At 45.0% G+C, this 18056-nt stretch overlaps 1 protein-coding gene across 1 annotated transcript in view; it reads left to right on the forward strand.

The window, feature by feature from the left end:
- LOC136438293 (zinc finger CCCH domain-containing protein 3-like) overlaps nt 1–18056 on the forward strand; it is a 65738-nt gene that overhangs the window by 28113 nt on the left and 19569 nt on the right. The window contains exon 10 of the mRNA XM_066433055.1: nt 9602–9665. Coding sequence (XP_066289152.1) covers nt 9602–9665 — 64 coding nt within the window. The remainder of the gene's footprint in view (nt 1–9601; nt 9666–18056) is intronic.

Genomic DNA, 18056 nt, shown 5'->3' on the forward strand with positions numbered 1-18056 from the left:
AAGTCTTATACTTACAGTGTCACACAAACTGGCAACAAGTAACAGAAGTCTGAAACTTTGACCAGACTAAGGAAAAAAGATTTATTACACAAAACTTGAGGAAAGTTCGACTCTTGGAACTGAAACTTTAGGATGCAATACTTGTCAAAAGACATGATAAAGTGAAGAGAGGCCACAAATCTAAAGGATGAAATCATGGAACTCCTCAGTGTTGGCTCGTGTTTATAGTAAAGGGACGAAAGTTAAAGAAAAACATCTTGACCACACTGTGAGGTTGTACGTGCTGAAGGGAGTTCAAGTTTTACTGTCATATTCTGATTGGCGTTTATCGCAGTTTTGACAGACTTGTCCGCTTGACATATTTTTACATCTTATAGATCTTTTTGAACATCTGATTGTGGGAAATTATTGCCTAGAAGAGTAAAATCGATGGGGAAGATGGCGGGATTATCGCGGTGATTGATGTCGACGTCGCGATGATCGGTTGTCGTCGCGGAAACGACAGGTTTATGTCCCATGTCGGAGCCCGGGTATCCGGTGGCAGCCTGCCAGGAGTCATCACCGCGGCTTTATTGTCCCTCCTGCAAGTTTGATGGAAGATGACAGGTCAACATCTTTACTGGACACCCTCCGGGCGGGGTCAGTTAAGGAGGCGGACACAAGTCTTCATCAACTCCCACTGTCCAGTCTTGGTGTGTTTGAAAATCTTGTTCTAGAAATCCTTTATCTTAATATCATTATGAAATATTGTTCATGGTCTATATGTACGTTTACTATTTCTCAGTGACATGTACTTACTCTGTTGGGTGCAAAGTTACGATGAAAGTCCTCATTCCTTCATCAAATCTGTGGATCTGTTGCCTCTAATAGACAAGTATTGTGTGGCACGAGTTAATGTCATATCTGGGGGAGTTGGCACGAATATGAACTTCTATTACAAATGGTTTTGTAGGACATCAGTAGAAACTTTTGATTCAGATTTCTCACAAGTTCCACAGGAATTGGTGACCAGAAGATTTCCACTGAGGTATATTGTTGCGTTACCTGCACTGAGCAGGTTCTCTTACCTACATGTGTAGTGGTGCGGATCGGTCCGGCCGGACCGGTTCCGGACTTGTAAAACGTTTAGGTTCAAGTCCAAAAAAACCTAAACGTCTGGAAACAAGTCCGGACTTGAAAAAAAATTCTCTCACTCATACACTCCTTTTTGTTTTAAACCATCTTAAACCTTCCTTAAATCGTGAAATTTGCACTAGAAAAATATTAAAACATTGCTGTTTTTGTGTTTATAACTGAACTTTTGTGTTAATTACTGCCTGTATATAATTCCGTATATATAGTTTTCAAATTACATGTAAAATATCTGCCAATATGCAATTTTACATGTAACACAAACAAATATTCCAAAATTATTGTTCAGGTCCGGACTTTCAAGTCCGGACCTGAACCTAAACCTCTGGACTCGAGTCCGAACCTAAACCTAAACTCGGGTTTAGATCCACACCACTATACATGTGTATACTACACAGGTGTTTGTTCTACACAGGTGTGCATTCCTTACCTGTACTGAGCCGGTTTACCTATACACTACACAGGTGTGTGTTCCTTGCCAGTACTGAGCACGTCTACCATCTACCTGTACACTACACAGCTGACTGTGTTCCAGTCCCTGCTATAAGGAAATGGCAGCCCCTGTGCTAAGATGTCCCCCGGGTCCCTATAATGCCACCCACTAATATTGTCCCCCGCAGTAATCAACCCTGGCAGCCCGACTCCGGCACGCGGCGGAATGTGCCGTCGTCAGCAGGCTCAGCCTCGACGGCAGATTACGGCTCGTTTGTGGACCCGTAAAGGATTAGGGGCTGCCGGCTCGTTTGTGGACCCGTGAAGGATTAGGGGCTGCCGGCTCGTTTAAAATGTCAGCTGTGACAGATTCACACTTTTATTAGCGGCACCACTTAGGGACTGATGGATGTCGGGCGGGTTTGTGGCGAGGTGCAGGCTGTGCAGATAGCTCTGCTCGTTACGGCTTCATTAATAAAGATCTATTAACGAACAGGCGGAATCACAGACAAGACATCCTACTATTTCATACAAAACACTGCACTATATCGTACTGAGAACAGTATGTTTCACTCTGTTATCGATAAATTTGAAGTAATTCCTGTTTTATACATAGAAACTGGCGGGAGGCTATATTACTTATTAGAGTTTGTTTAAATATCTAGTGAAAACATGTACAATGGGAAACAATCATTATGATATACTGAAGAAAAAGCAAGAGTCTACCAAGATGCTTCCTCAATGTCCAGATGTGTAAGAAAAGTAAGTTTAAGCAAGTTAATCTTTATGGCCATGGCCATTCTCTTGAGTACTTGCCAAAAGCCATCACATGCATCGCATTATGCATTACAAGTAACTTGCTACTTCAGCAAGGTAAATCTAACAAACTTCACCCAAACCTGCCAAGCCTTCAAAAACTTTACCCAAACCTGTCAAGCCTTCAGAAACTTTACCCAAACCTGCCAAGCCTTTAAAAACTTCACCCAAGCCTGTCAACCATTCAAAAACTTTACCCAAACCTGTCGAGGCTTCAAAAACTTCACCCAAACCTGTCAACCATTCAAAAACTTTACCCAAACCCGTCAACCATTCAAAAACTTCACCCAAACCTGTCAAGTCTTCAAAAACTTCACCCAAACCTGTCAAGTCTTCAAAAACTTCACCCAAACCTGTCAAGTCTTCAAAAACTTCACCCAAACCTGTCAAGTCTTCAAAAACTTTACCCAAACCTTTCAAGCCTTGAAAAACTTTACCCAAGCCTGTCAAATCCTTCAAAAACTTTACCCAAGCCTGTCGAGCCTTCAAAAACTTCACCCAAACCTGCCAAGCCTTCAAAAACTTTACCCAAACCTGTCAAGCCTTCAAAAACTTCACCCAAACCTGTCAATCCTTCAAAAACTTTACCCAAACCTGTCAAGCCTTCAAAAACTCCACCCAAGCCTGTCAAGCCTTCAAAAACTTCACCCAAGCCTGTCAAGCCTTCAAAAACTTTACCCAAACCTGTCAAGCCTTCAAAAACTTCACCCAAGCCTGTCAAATCCTTCAAAAACTTTACCCAAACCTGTCAAGCCTTCAAAAACTCCACCCAAGCCTGTCAAGCCTTCAAAAACTTCACCCAAGCCTGTCAAGCCTTCAAAAACTTCACCCAAACCTGTCGAGCCTTCAAAAACTTCACCCAAGCCTGTCAAGCCTTCAAAAACTTTACCCAAACCTGTCAAGCCTTCAAAAACTTCACCCAAACCTGTCGAGCCTTCAAAAACTTCACCCAAGCCTTTCAAAAACTTCAACATCTAAGTGCCTACAGAGACTCCAAACCCACTGTGGAGGAACAGCACCCCAGACTGACACACCCAAACTGCTGCCCAACCAATTTCCACCTGTCAGACTCCTCGGCCCTCCTCAGCAGGGTGATGGGGGATGATAACGTCTGTCTGCTGGTTAAACAGCAGAACTGCCCTGATATCAGCCCAGATGCCTGTAGAACAACTCACTATCACCCCCATCACAGTGTCCTGTACAGACAGAACTGCCCTGATATCAGCCCCGATGCCTGTAGAACAACTCACTATCACCCCCATCGCAGCCTCCACATGTCCTGTACAGACAAAACTGCCCGGATGGGGAGATGACAAATGATAACGGATGGGACCGATGTTCTCCTGACAGCGGCTGGTCTCTTCACAGGGTTTTATTGAGCGAAAGTTGGACTGTTTCTTCTCGTTAAATCATATCAGGAGAACTACAGTCATGTAGCTGCCAGACCGGGTCTTACTAAGATGTGAAGGAGATCAACAAAAGTTGTTATTCATGGACCAAAGTTGTAGCCTGGGTGCCATCCGTTTACTACCGTGGCTCCTGCACTCCCTACCCTGAAAACATTGTCTGGGTAGCAAGTGTAGGAGCTCGATAGTAATCGGATGGCACCCAGGCTACCAAAGTTGAAGAAAGTACAAGAATTGTTCATGCCAATGTTGACTGTTTAACACATTGAGATCATGACATTATCTGACTTACAAGCAGAATTGGCTAGGAGCAGAAAACACTGTTGCTCTCTACTTTTCTGCATTCAAACTTAGTTTTCAATACTTCATCTATCAATTACAAAATGTCCTCTTCATTTAATCTTCAGTCAGCAAAGGTTGCCATTTGGTACCATATCTGTATATTTTACCAGGTTAGGTAGCAGGGAGTAGGTTAATCTTTATTCAGCAGACTTTCAGGGTCTTGAAGAAACGTTTGGTTTTACTTTTGTGTTGGGGTTGCAACTGCATAAAGCTTTCGACATCAAACGCTTTTGTATACATTTATTCGGCTGCAGAATGTTCTTGGAGTCACATCCTGAGTCGGCCCATAACCTGAGAGGTCCTTGACATTTGTGAAGCAAGGAACTGGTAGAGAGGACTTTCCACACGACCACGGAGGAAAGAATGATCTGAAACCTCAACACAGGCAGGACCATAACAACACATGATCCTGTAAGATACCCAGCTGTATGTGTAGTGTGTCAGGCCCTGCCTGGAGCCATGGTCCTGTCCCTGGTGCTGGATCTGCTGGACTCTATCTACAGCTGTGGAAGATGTGCGGTTTCCAGTCGCCGCTTCTCTGATTCGCCAGATTCCTCCCGACAGATCAAATATCACATCTCGTAAACAGGCACCACTTTAGGGCGCGGGAAGGTCTATCTGCCCGCGCGATCGGCGGGGAAACCCGCCACCGTAGCGTTCGCCGTGACCCGGGGGTACGGGCCAATCCAGCCGGACCAGATCCATAGCACTGACCACTCGGACATCAAGATAGCGGCCATCCTTGGGTAAATGGGCTGAACCATCATCTACCGCAGGTGTTATCAGGACTGGCGGGGTCACACCTGAAGTGGTACGACCCACCTGGGGGGACAGGTCCACTCAGGCGTGGGGGGGTTGTTATGGTTGTACAAAGATATCAGCCCTGATATAGAAGCCACAACTGCCCAGCAGATAAGACTGCAGTAATCTCGGGATTGACATGGGATTAGCTCTATTCATTTTTGTCTTAGTGAGCTTATGGTCGTCTTTTGGTGACAGGAAACTCTGTAGTTTGTAAATGTTGTGAGTTGTTACAAAGCTGTGGGGTTGGAGTTCTATCTCGGATGATGGTTAACTGGTGTTGTTTCCCACTACATAAATCTTCTACATCACATGGGCCATTAAGCTATAAACTCCAAACATTTGTTTTACATGTCGACTGGAAAGGTTGCTGTCCTTACGATGGGACTTGAATTGTGGTCCACTGTTCATGATACTTGTCAAAAGGAGCTGAGGACTTCGCTGGGTTAACATCTAGCCCAATCACACTGTAGATAGCTTCTATTCTTTGATTTACAACCATTGGGAGATGTTTTGTAAGCTAAAACCTGACTGACATGCATTTTTCATTTCCCTTTGTGCACTCTCCTGTCCAGATACAGTTTATCAATAGCTCAGTAACCGTAATGACCCACGCCTGCCCGTTCGCGGTCGGACGCTGCCCACTGACCACAGATAGCACCGACAGACAGGTGTGATAAGGGCCCAGAAATAAGCCAGAGTCACAGCCGAGGAACGTTTGACCCCCGGCGACAACAAAACGTCCAGACCAGGTCTGATAGCATGAGCCGACCAACCGTGGCTTGTTTTTACCCCGGAATTCTGGAGTATGATCTTGTGATAAAGGAATTTATGGATTATAATGACTTCATAAAAGAAAGTAATAAAATGAATGGCAGATTGAAATATTCTAATTGAGCAGCAGCTTTCCGTTACAAAAGCTGCAAAATTACTCCTACTAACATATTCAGGTTTAAATGGAATGGTTTTCTAATGAAAAATAAAATTATTTCTGGGATCTTGAAGGAAACCCAAGCCCAAATATTTAACTACATTGAAAAATGCATAAAACCTGCCCACAGTGTTAGCTGAGGCGGCCTGAGTGTCGGCTTCACAAATCAGCGCAGCTGTCCTGTCTGTGGTGCTGAACAGGCTGCTGTTAGTGAGGGTGCAGCAGGGATGGAAAACTGGTCTCTTCTCTCCTTGGGACTGATGAAGGAGGTAGTTAGAAAGGTCAAGTCTCCCTCCACATAATCAGGTGCTGTCTGCCTGTGGGCCTGTCCAACAAAGTAGCCTGTTTCTCAGACTAAAGAACAGTCAACATTGATGAACTGTGAGTTGAAGAGTCAGTTGATGGCATGTACATCTGTATAACTACACTTTCCTTCACACTTAGTGGCAGAGATTTGTGTACTCAGAGGTTTATCTCTAGCCCAGCACCTCTTGGTGATTTTTCTTTGCTTGGCATCCCTGGTTGCATCTCTAATGCAGCTACTTTTGGTCACTTTTCTAGTTCTGCATTCCTGGGGACTTTTCCAGGTATACATTTTTGGGCATTTTTCTAGTTCTGCATTTCTGGGCACGTCTCTAGTTATACATTTCTCCGCACTTTTCTAGTATCTTTTAATTCTTGGTACTTTTCTACTATAAGCAGCTCTCAGTGTTTGTACTCCGACATATTCCCAGTGTTTCCTGCCTGACATCCCCCCCCCCCAGCAGGTAAGATAAGTGTCCTGCCCTGCAGCCGCTGAAGGAGAGGGATGGGTTTAATAGTTCCCTACAACAGCAGGAACATGGAACACGGGCCGGGACAATCCTGACGGCTTAGTGAACATGGCAGTCAATATCCTGGTCAATACCCGGGACAGACCGGGCATCTGTCTTACACAGGAGCAGAGCAGACACGGTACTGTCTGTGACAAGTCCTGCATTCAAGGCTGAACTTCCTGGGTATCTTGTCATATAGATTCTTGACAAGTTTTTTGTACACAGCCAATATCCAGCTCAATACCCACGACAGGACAGATGGTCTGAGTGGACCTGTAGGCAGCAGTGGACAGAGATGTAACTGTGACTGTCCTTTTTTCTAAGCTTCAAGCTTAGGGCTTTTTAACATTCTGGAAAATAGATGTATTGACTTCTAGATTGCCTTTTTTATCAACCATTTGGGGAAACTTCAGAACCGGCTTCTTAGAAGATATGGCTTTGAAACAAATTCCTCCAAGGGAGGAGGGTTTGCTGAGAAATGAAAAAACGTGAGGTGTGCTGAAGTGTAGAGTTTCAGGGGTGTCTATAAAGATTGAAGATTGACCTTCATGTCTGATGGGATGTGCAGAAATATTCACTCAAAGATACAAACCGCCCGAGTCATTTTGTGTCAGTTTTCTGTGGTATGAAATGTAGGTCTGAGAGAAATCCCCTCAGCCAGAAAAAAAGTTGTAGAAAAGTTTTGTTTTCGTGAGGTGAAGGTCAGTATTAATGTCATCTGCGATGGTGTCGATATTGTTCAATAAACCTTAGAGTGAGAATATATCTTAAAGGCACAATTAGAACCATGAAAGCACCTACTTACGTCTTAGTGGCGGGGCTTATAAGTTTGGTCAATAGTTAATGTGACGTTCACGCTTGTTGTAAGTACCGGCTGTCCAATATCGGCACCTGGGCACGTAAATTCTACCCGGCAAAAATATCCTACTGAAGCACTTCCACCAGAACAACACCTCAGCGTAGTTCTGTTCTCACCTGTGGTGTTCAGTACCCCACCCTGCTCACACTGTTACCTGTGGTGTCACCTGGACAGGCGTGTGGACAGGTGTGTGAACAGGTGTGATGAAGGTAGCCCGTCATGAGACAGAGTAGTAATTGGTTCAACACAGACCCCAGTAAGCCTCCCGTTACCCCGGCTCAATACCTGCCCCCCTCCCGATCCATCTTTATGGGAGGACCTGGTCCTTCCTTCATTAGCAGCCGCCACTTCCCCACCTGAATGGCCGGCATTACGGCGGGAGGAGAAATATGGAAATGGCTCCAGTAATGGTGCTGAGATTGGAGCCATTGTGGGAGCGATCCGTACTTAGCACGACTCACAACTGGCCACAGTGGGATGAATATAGATGGTGTAAAACTCGGCCCAGGGTCAGCCGTGGGGTGTGTGCGTGGGTACAGGCACAGGTCTGGGGGTAACAGGCATGGAATGGACTGTTTGTCTATCTATTGTGCCGCTTTTTAGACTGCATAGTTTTTTGTTTCGGTTGTACAGTATGTTTTGCTGTGTGCAAGGTGCTCTGTGATATCAGCAATCACAGCCTGTGCTCTACTTGTGCGGTATTGTGGCATTCCAAATAAAGTCAAAATCAAATCAAATGAAAGTATGTTGATCACACAGACTGCTTAACTGGCATTAGTAATTTCAGATATCTTGTAACTGTAATGTGATCTTCAATCTTTAGTTTAAGGCTGTTGCTAAAGCTCTACTTGAACCTGCCACCATCTCCAGTGTGCATCTGTAGCATAAGGCTGTACCTGACCTAGCCACCATCCCTGCAGTGTGCAGTCCAGTTCATTGTTTCCTGATCAAACTCCCATTAATACATCAGAGGCAACCCCACCCAGCCATTAATCATCCCTCCTGTCCGTGCTCCTCCGTGTGTGACGCATGCCTGATTCCCGGCCCGGCAAACGCTCCCAACTGGCAGCAGCGTTCAGCAGATGTCCGACTTGTTGATCCATGGGTGGGGGCTGGCCCTGGCTCAAACAGGCTTACTCCCACATCGCCCACCAGATCTGTCTTCTGGGCCGAGCCATTATTCAAACCAGCTGGCCCGCTGATAAACGACTCCTTCCCGGGGCAGTCAGCTGACAAACAGCTCTGTCCCGGGGCAGCCAGGATTGTTATGAAAAGTGAGTTACGGCTGCAGATATCGGATCAATCAGTGGCAGGCCTGGTTATCCTGTAGTGTGGGCAACCTGGCTATCCTGTAGTGTGGGCAACCTGGCTATCCTGTAGTGTGGGCAACCTGGCTATCCTGTAGTGTGGGCAACCTGGCTATCCTGTAGTGTGGGCAACCTGGAGACTCTTATGCATCCAGATCTATCAGCTAGACTGATAACTTACTGTGGGGGTGTCTTGGTTCATGACCAAAACAAACAAAAAACAGGAAAGATCCCATGTAATGTTATATCATACTTGGTATGATATAAACAAATATCCAATATTCTATGAGTTTGTACCTAAAGTTCGAGCCCATTTCCCAGCACACACATACATGACTGTATGCAAAGTTCCTCTGTTCCTGGTGGCATGTAACCCAGAAACAGTGCCTGGAAAAAACAAGATAAGGGAACAGTTTTGTCCTGTAACCTGCTTGATGTTTTGTACTCATTGTCTGTATATGTATCTGTTCATTGTTTCATTGTCATGCACACAGAAACTGTTCTCCAGTGACAATGTGTATATTCATGAATATTAGTGCTCATAATTAGGGCAGACATCTGCTTCTGACTTGATTATTGTGCAACCTTAGACGTCTGACCTCCGTCTTGTTGTTCTTTTGCACCCATAAATTGTTCTCCGTGAAATATGTGGCTGTACTGTACATGAATAAGTTTTCATAATTAGGGTAAACACCTGTGTCTGACTTGTTAATGCACAACCTAAGCTGCCCTCTCTGACCTCCATGTTGTTGTGTTCCCAGGTTCTTACGCGGCACGTGTCCCGTCAACGACTGCCCCTTCTCGCACAAGGTCGCACCAGACAAGGTAAGGATGACTTTATCCGTCTGGGGGACTTACCATAAAAGTGAACATCTTGTTTTACAGGCTGTTGGATGGTTCAGTATTTTTTCCTCCAGGAATCTGTATCTGCATAGCCGGTATAACCATCCTTTAGCGTAACAGTAACCAAGTATTAAACCTCTTTGAGTACACTGAACGACCTGTCACATCCAACCTTTGCACATCTAACTGTAGGCGTTGCAACTTGTTTTTACAACTATCTAATGAGGATGCTCCTACTGTACTGTCTTGGTAGCAACGAGTTCCACTCTACGACAGTTCTTGGGGTAAGCAAACCTCAATCCTGGATATATAACTCTTGAAGTCATGACTATGTCTTTTCCTTCTTAAGCTGGAGTTATAGTAGATACTGAGTATTTGGTACATCCATCAGTAACTATGTTAGATGCTCAGTAACTGTGCCCTGGCCTCTGCTGTGACCCTTGCCAGCTGGACTGAGACCCTGACCTGTGACCCTTGCCAGCAGGACTGAGACCCTGACCTGACAGTAACTTGTAGTTTATATGATGCCAGCAGCCTGGCTGATTACTGGTGGTGTCTTTCCCTCTCTGCAAATGCAGAGATTTTTCTACCCTTTTGTCATCAATAATCAACAGGTTAACCCTCCAGTAGAAAATACGGAAATATAATTTTATAATGACAGAAAGGTGACAAACCCAACAATGAATTGAGTGCGTTTAGAGACTGTGACCAATTTGAAGACAGTATTTTAGTTGTTCTATAGTTTACCCTGGTGCTTCTCCAGCTTTCCTCTCCTGACTTCAACGGCAATCTTAGCTTTGTCAAAGCCTGAAGTAACTCCAAAGAGGATTGATTAGTTCATTAGGACTTTTTTTGATTGATTGATTCTTTGTAATCTACAACAAAACACTCCACGAACAATGGGCAGGTGTGTGAAGGTCGTTCACGTGACCTTGACACCTGGTGAACAGCCTGGATGGCCGACTCTCTTACCCATAATTCCCCTAATGACGACCTCATCATTAAATGTCGCGCCTCCGTGCCCTTGACCTCTAACCCCTCCGCAGCCTGACTAGATTCGCGGGAATCTTGGCTCATTCCGACCCTTTGTGTTCGGGGAACGGGGAGGTGCTGGGAAGAAGGGAGGTTAACAGGGGGCAGGGCGCCGGCTCCACAGGAACACTCGTGTCTGTCCTGCTGGTGAGGCGGCCATTAAACCCTGACGCCACACCAGCTTATTTCACCGCCTCTCAGACATTTTAGAATGAAAGTTTAGCAAGAGGCCAGGGTGAAAACGGGCTTCACACTTCATTCACTCGCTGGTGGGGTGACCCGAGGTCATTGCAGGTGTTACCTCATCCATCTACAGGTTCAACGACCTCTGCCTTATAGAACACATATCACACCTGTCAGTCCACGTTATTATCACACCTGTCCCACTGCAGGTGTGTCCACAGGTGCTTCTCAAGGTGTCCTTTGTGGAACAACAGTTACAGATATTTTTCCTCTCCATTGCCCTCAGGGACTAATACTGGAAGTTTCCAAATGTACATTGTATCTTGTACATCTTGTCTCCTTTGTTTCAAACCAATCTAATTTGACATTTTTACAGCTGAATTGTGTTTTTCGTGTGTTCGTCCCCTTTGCCATCGCCCTGTTTTGTCTGGCTGGCAGTAAACGGGACAGCCCTGGTTTCTACACCTTTTCATTTTGCTGGGATCTGATTTGACTGTTTTACAGCTGAATTGTGCTGTTTTTGTGTTTTTTGTGTTTGTCCTGCTGTGTTGTCTGGCTGGCAGTAGACGAGACTGTCCTGGCTGTTACACCTTCTTGTTTTGCCTGTATCTGATGTGACTGTTTTACGACTGACCCGTGCGGTTTGGGGGCTGCGGTTTTATTTCCCGTCCCTGTAAACTGCCTGGTGTTGTCTCGCTGAATCCGACGTGACAGGTTCCTGCCTGTGTTGTTTACCCTGCGTGAGGCCTGCGCAGTCCTATGCCTCTGGACCAGGGCTTTCTCCAGCTTTGAATTTGTTTCCGTCCCAATCATTGTTGAGAGCTCATGTTGTTGAGTTTTGTTGTTTTAGGCTTACAAAAATACATTTTCACAAATTTTATGTCATAGAGTGCAGACTTTTGGGACAGACAGGGTAAATTTTTTTTCCGTCCCAACAAGCAAATTCCCGTCCTGGGACGGAGGGACGGGTCCTGGAGACAGCCCTGGTCTGGACCAAGAGGTTAGAGTTTGAATCCCGGCTGTGTCCCTCACCCAGCAGCCGTACTGGAAAGGGTTGTTTAAAGACTTGAGGTAAAGCCATGGTCCGCTGTTTGTTGTACTTATCCAAAAGAGCAGGGAATATCTGGTACGATGAACCTGTAAATACTGTACATAACGTCTGTCTTCTCTGCCACGACCAATGGAAGAGTAGCTGTTCAATGAGCAAAACTGGATCGTGATCACTTTCCTTCTTTTTTTGCAAGCGTGTCTACCGCTGCCTCCCGTGTCCCGCCTGTGTCTGATCATCTGCCTTCTCTCCGCTCCTTTGTCTCGCTCCAACGACATGTGACGTTTACGACTCGGAACATAATGACCTTGTCAGAACAGACCAGGGCAGACATCGGGTACGCTCCTGTCGTGACTAACAGGGTTTTCATTTCAAAAGGGGTTTTCAGCTCAGGGTGGTGAAGGTAGAAAGAAGGAAATGAATAAAAATCTAGAAGGGGACAAGGTGGTCTTGTGGTTGGGGCTGTCGAGTTGAGAATCTAAAGTTTCTGGGTTCAAATCCCTGGCAGTAGCAGGCCCTGATACTGTGCCGTGGAGAAAGGTGCTTTATACTCAACTCAGGTGAAAATTAGTACCTAGCTTTGGCTCAGGACACCCTCTCGGGTTGGACGTAAAGCCCGTGTTTGAGGAGAGCCACACCCCAAGCATGTTAAAGAACCCAACACACTTATCACAAAGAGTAGGGGTCCATGCCGATGTGAGTGGATCAAACCTTATAGTCCTGTCTTACACGGCTTGTACTTTCCGTACAAAACCGGTGTGTCACACCTAAAGGGGTTTACTGGTTAAACAAAATGAACAAACCAGTGTCGGATGTTCTACATGTTATAGAAATCGGTGCTTGTCTGTCTTGGTTTGTGAATCAGATGTGCCTGTTGTGTTTGAGACAGTAATTCTCTGTTACTCCCCTGTTGGTGCAGATACTGTACTGTAGATGGCAGATGTCATTGTCCTAAAAGCACAAGCCATGATCACTCTTCAATGTAAAGAAAGTTAACATTGTATTATAAAGTCACTCTTCAATGTAAGGACCTCACCCTCTGGTAGAATTGAAAACTCAACACCCTCTCTGATTCCGCAAATGCATGGGAACTTCAGGTGTCAAGCGAAAAAATTATAAACGAAAGATGAAAACTTAATTTTGAAAATTTCAATAGCAAATATACTAATGACTGGAAGCAATACTGTTTACTGTTATTTTGACAGAAAAAACAGGCTACACTATCCCTTCCCTAATCCCCCTAAGTGACCAGTAATCCCCCGACCCTCCCACCCGTAACCTGTGTGTTCATAACCAGTGTGTTTATCATCTATGGTTATCTCAAGCAGCCACCGTCCGTGCAAAACCTCATGATAGGCTCTTTAGCAACCCTCAACCACCTGCAGTTTTCATTCCCTATCATGACCAAGTGGGCCCACAGAGTTCTACAGTCTGATACCTGACTAGTGTGTGTTATCTATAGCTATCTGCAGCAGCCACCAGGCTGACAAAACCCTCTCCACTAGTGTGTTTATACTGACATTTGCGCCCCAATTTAAGTATGCACCCTTGAGTCAGGGCAAGGCACAGACAAATCTGCAGAGCTAAAACATAAAATGAAAAAAAAAAAAAACTCACATTGAGTAAACACCCTGGTTTTTCAACGCCTTTTAGATTTGGAAAAACATTTTGAAAGTGCATATTTTAATCAAGAAAATATGGTAACCTGTGTGTTACCTATGGCTATCTATAGCAGCCACCATCCAGACAAAACCACATGAAGAGTGCTTCTGGCAGATCACACAGCTGCAGTTACCACAGCTTTGCCCCTTGTGTATTCAAGAGGGCCCAACACAGTCTGGTAAAAAATGATGTTCCAACTTTTCTGACCAACATCCCTACATGTCAACTTCTTCCTGTCTGTTCTGTAAAGTTTCACCAGTGTCTAACTTTACACAAGAGCATGAATTCCTCTATGCTATGCTGTCTCTATTGCAGATATAGCTTGTAGGAACTCTTAGCTGTAATTCTTAAGATGTTTGACTTAGGGATTTTCCAAATCCTGAAGGAGACCAGTAGTTTTCCTAGTTCCTCTCCCCACGTGCCTGAACCCACCTGTGTTACACCTTTGCTCACCTATGTTTTACCTGTGTTTACCTGTGTTATACCTGTACATTTTTGTGGTAATCCCGCCAGGTGAGTTCCTGGTTCCCTGATCCCCTCCTACCATAACAGCTCTTCAGGTTCTGCCCAGGTGAGCCCCAGACGTGCAGGTGATCCCGAGACGTCTGGAACCTTGCCTCGGACTTCCTCCGGCCGCCGCCCAAAGTTGTTACAGCGCATTGTTCCCATAATCCTCCGGGGCTGGTGTGTCGTGTCCGAGGCGCGGGCAGGTTACCCGTTGTTGTTGTTGCGATCACCTGTTGTTGTTGTTGTCCCTTCCTGGCGATGTTTGTTATGATATTGCTGATAATCAATCCTGCTGTGGTTATTGATACCATATCCTGACGACTATTGTGTCCTCCTCTTTCCCATATCTGCACTTCCCCTCAGCTGTTTACCCAAGGATTCCTCCCTGCTATGTCTGGGTTGTTGTTGTTGTTGTTTTGTTTACCCAAGGATTCCTCCCTGCGGCGTCTGGGCTGTTGTTGTTGTTTTGTTACCGCAGACTAAAAGCACAACAGCAGACACATGTCTCAGACTAGGGCTGAGTTTTACCAGGCTACATGGGGAAGGGGATTTCAGTCTTACAAGAGACCCAGATATGGGATGGCCCAGAAGGTCTTTGGTCTCAGATTAAGTGTTGATTCTTACAGGCAAACTTGTATCCAACAACCACTTAAAGGAGCAAGGAAATATGGTTGTTGGATAAACCTGGGGGCTGATTTGTTGGTATCAATACTTGGCACAGTCATCTGCTTGGATGTAATGCATTACTATTACTTATTAAAAAAAACATAATGATGAAGCACAAGTACATTCAAGTACTTCCATGTTACTATTAATCTATAGGAGTGTGGCTTCAAAATAAATGTCTGATAGCCAGCCTCATTCTACTCCATGAAGTATGATTTTATGATTGCACAGTAGCATACAATAGAACTGTTTGAAAGAGCTCAGTAGTCACAGGTTTGATCAAAACTATTGATTTAATATGGGAAAAAAATCAAAACTTGATTCAGTATGGTGTATCTGATGTTCAGGAAAAGCCTCTCGCTGTCAAAGAAACTTGGTTTAAGACTCAGCACTCAAACTTACTATGTTAAAGTATTACAAGTGGCATGCTGTAGGGTTGGGGGTCCTGAGGGTAAGGGGCTGGTAGGATTACTGATGAGCTAGACTCCATCCATGGTGTGTGCCTCACCAGCTGCAGAGTGTCATGCAACACACTCTCGTCACTCTCATGAGGCAGGAGCAACTTCTGACAACCTTTTCAGTCTGCTCAGTTTGAACCTGTCTCCAGGACCCATCCCTCCGTCCTGGGGCAGAGATTTGCTTTTCAGGACGGAGAAGAATCTTACCCTATCCATAAGATAATCTGAACTCTATGGCAATACTGATGAAAAGATATTTTTGTAAAATTAAAATGACAGATTTGACAATGAAAATCAACATCGTGGGCTCCCAAACAATAAGCGAGACAGACAAAAACTTGGGACGGTCTCCAGAAAGTCGTGTAGTTTGCCTGTGGCGATCTTGAGAGCCGGCAGACTCCATGGAGACGTCATGTGAGATTCATGATCTTGAACCTCCTCCCTGACACGCCCCACCATAACGATAATTGACAAACCAGGGAATTTATGTTCCTGTCCTGTCCCCTCCCCACCGCCATCCATCCGTCATCGCCGTGGCGATCGCCGTGGTTACCGGCTGCCGGGCCAGGTGTAGCGCCGCGCTGGCCCACTGCCAGGCCGCAGGCTGACAGGGGATCCGTCAAGGCAGCCGCCCCCCTCCCCCATTGTCACAGAACAATGGAGGTCGGGCAAGGTCGTGGGCTGACACAGATTTGGCGTGATGTTGTGGCTTGGGGATGTCATAACCCGTCAGTCGTCGGGCTGTGCTGCCCAGCGGGGGGGCGGCACACAGGGTACGGAGATGGACTCAACATTGTTCGAGCAGCGTTACATAGTTTTATCAAACGTACATTACACTCGCTGGATTTTTTGACGAGGTCTTTGTGTCGGAGCAAAGCTAAAGCCTTTCCCATAATGTACCGGTGAACTTTCATACTACAGAAAAAACTGCCCAAGAAGACCACTCGGGACGGATAAAAGGACTATGGACGGGATTCTTAATAATAAGTTAATGCCAAGTTTGTCAATGTGAAACATCTAAGGGACCAACAAAAATTGGCCAGGTGGTTTTTCAGTCTCTGTAGTGATGTACTGTAGTAATGAATTGGATGCCTTACATTTGTGCAAGGAGCAATGCTTAGACAGAACTGGCATATTTTGACACGCGAAACTCAGAAAAAGCCCATGGAAATCATTATTAGCAGGGGTTTTCTCTCTCTAAGTTCATCAATCTCCAGTTTGTTTGATTCTGACTTCCCAGCCTTGACAGGGATGAATCATTGCAGGGAGGGAAAATGTGACTGTAAAACTTTTATTACTGTTGCTTCAGCCCTGCAAAAATGCACTTAAAAGTCAAATGATAAGGAAAAAACAGAGAAGATCGAAGTGTCAACAGAGGAACACGGCGTTGCACACAGCTTCCACAGTTCTTGTCTGTCCCTAACTCCGAATGACACGATAATTGCTCACTCAAACATCAGTTACAACTCAGAACAGACAGGACACACAATGTACCGCCGCCGAGCTATTGTCTGAACACTGCGGCACTGGAACAATACACGGTGTGTTCTCCAACCCAGCCTCAATAGGAACAGAGGTGATCCACAGATAACATTGTTGGAACTGTATCGCCAGTATTGTCTGTGTATTGTCTCTCCTCTGTCACACTACAACCCCTTTGTTATTGACGTTTGCTCTTTTGTTACCTGCTTCTGCTCTTTTGTTCCCCACTTCTGCTCTATTGTTAACCACTTCTGCTCTATTGTTAACCACTTGTGCTCTATTGTTAACCACTTGTGGTCCATTGTTCCCTTTATTAAGAATGTAAACATGATACCGGCTGCAGGAGTCCCTGTGGCCGGTTGTGCCCATTGTTTTCCCTGCACTCCACGGCTGGTGATTAACAGTGGTGATGATGTGTGTTGGCAGGGAGGGGGGAGGTCGAAATCATTTAGGGATTGTCTGGTAAATGCTGGATGGAATAGGAAGAAAGTAAAGTAGATTATATTAGAGAGAATTTGGACTAAGATGGAAAGATAGAGACAAAAGAAATGAAGAAAGAAAGGGAGAGAAAATGTAGGAAGGAGATGAATGAATGAATGAGTATTACTGAACGAATGAATGCATGAATGAATGATGCAAGTTACTTGATAGATATTCCAAAATCTAATTGCTTGAGTAATTAACTGTTTTCTTGCATATCTTATTACCTGTACCTGGATGTCTAACCTTCATCAACCAATGAATGGTGAATTTGCACCTTGAAGTTAGCTGGAATGAGAAGTAAAAAAAAGAAAATACCCATATTGAAAGAAGCCACCAAAATGTTCCAATAATTTTGTTCCCTGCCTCTTTAGAACACAGATGAAGAGAAAATTGACCTAAAAATAACCCATTACAGAAAATATGGAACAATTCAATTCTGCCGTAAAAGTCAAACCCAAATCTGGGCAATCATCCTCTAATACACGGCATCCACTTGTTTTCCTCTACTCAAAGTCAAAGTACTGCTCATAATATGCCCCCTTTTTCATTATTAGCATGTTCTTTGCTGTCTGCCTTTAGGCATGAATTTTGCAGTGCTGAAGTCCTATAATTGATGTCTGCCACCGGTACAAATCCTCTTCACCTTTCCACACGGCAGGATTTATTCAGCAGATTTCTGCACTAATCACTCGTATATGTCACCTGATTGCCAGCATACGTCTCTATTACAGACTTGGTGCTGTGCTGTATGGGTTATACTGTGTTGTGCTGTATGTGTTATAGTATACTACATGCTGTATGCATGTGTTATGCTGGGCTATGTGGTATTGTGTTGTAGGCTGTTTAGTGCTG

This window comes from Branchiostoma lanceolatum, chromosome 7, assembly GCF_035083965.1.
Source record: "Branchiostoma lanceolatum isolate klBraLanc5 chromosome 7, klBraLanc5.hap2, whole genome shotgun sequence".
NCBI lineage: Eukaryota > Metazoa > Chordata > Leptocardii > Amphioxiformes > Branchiostomatidae > Branchiostoma > Branchiostoma lanceolatum.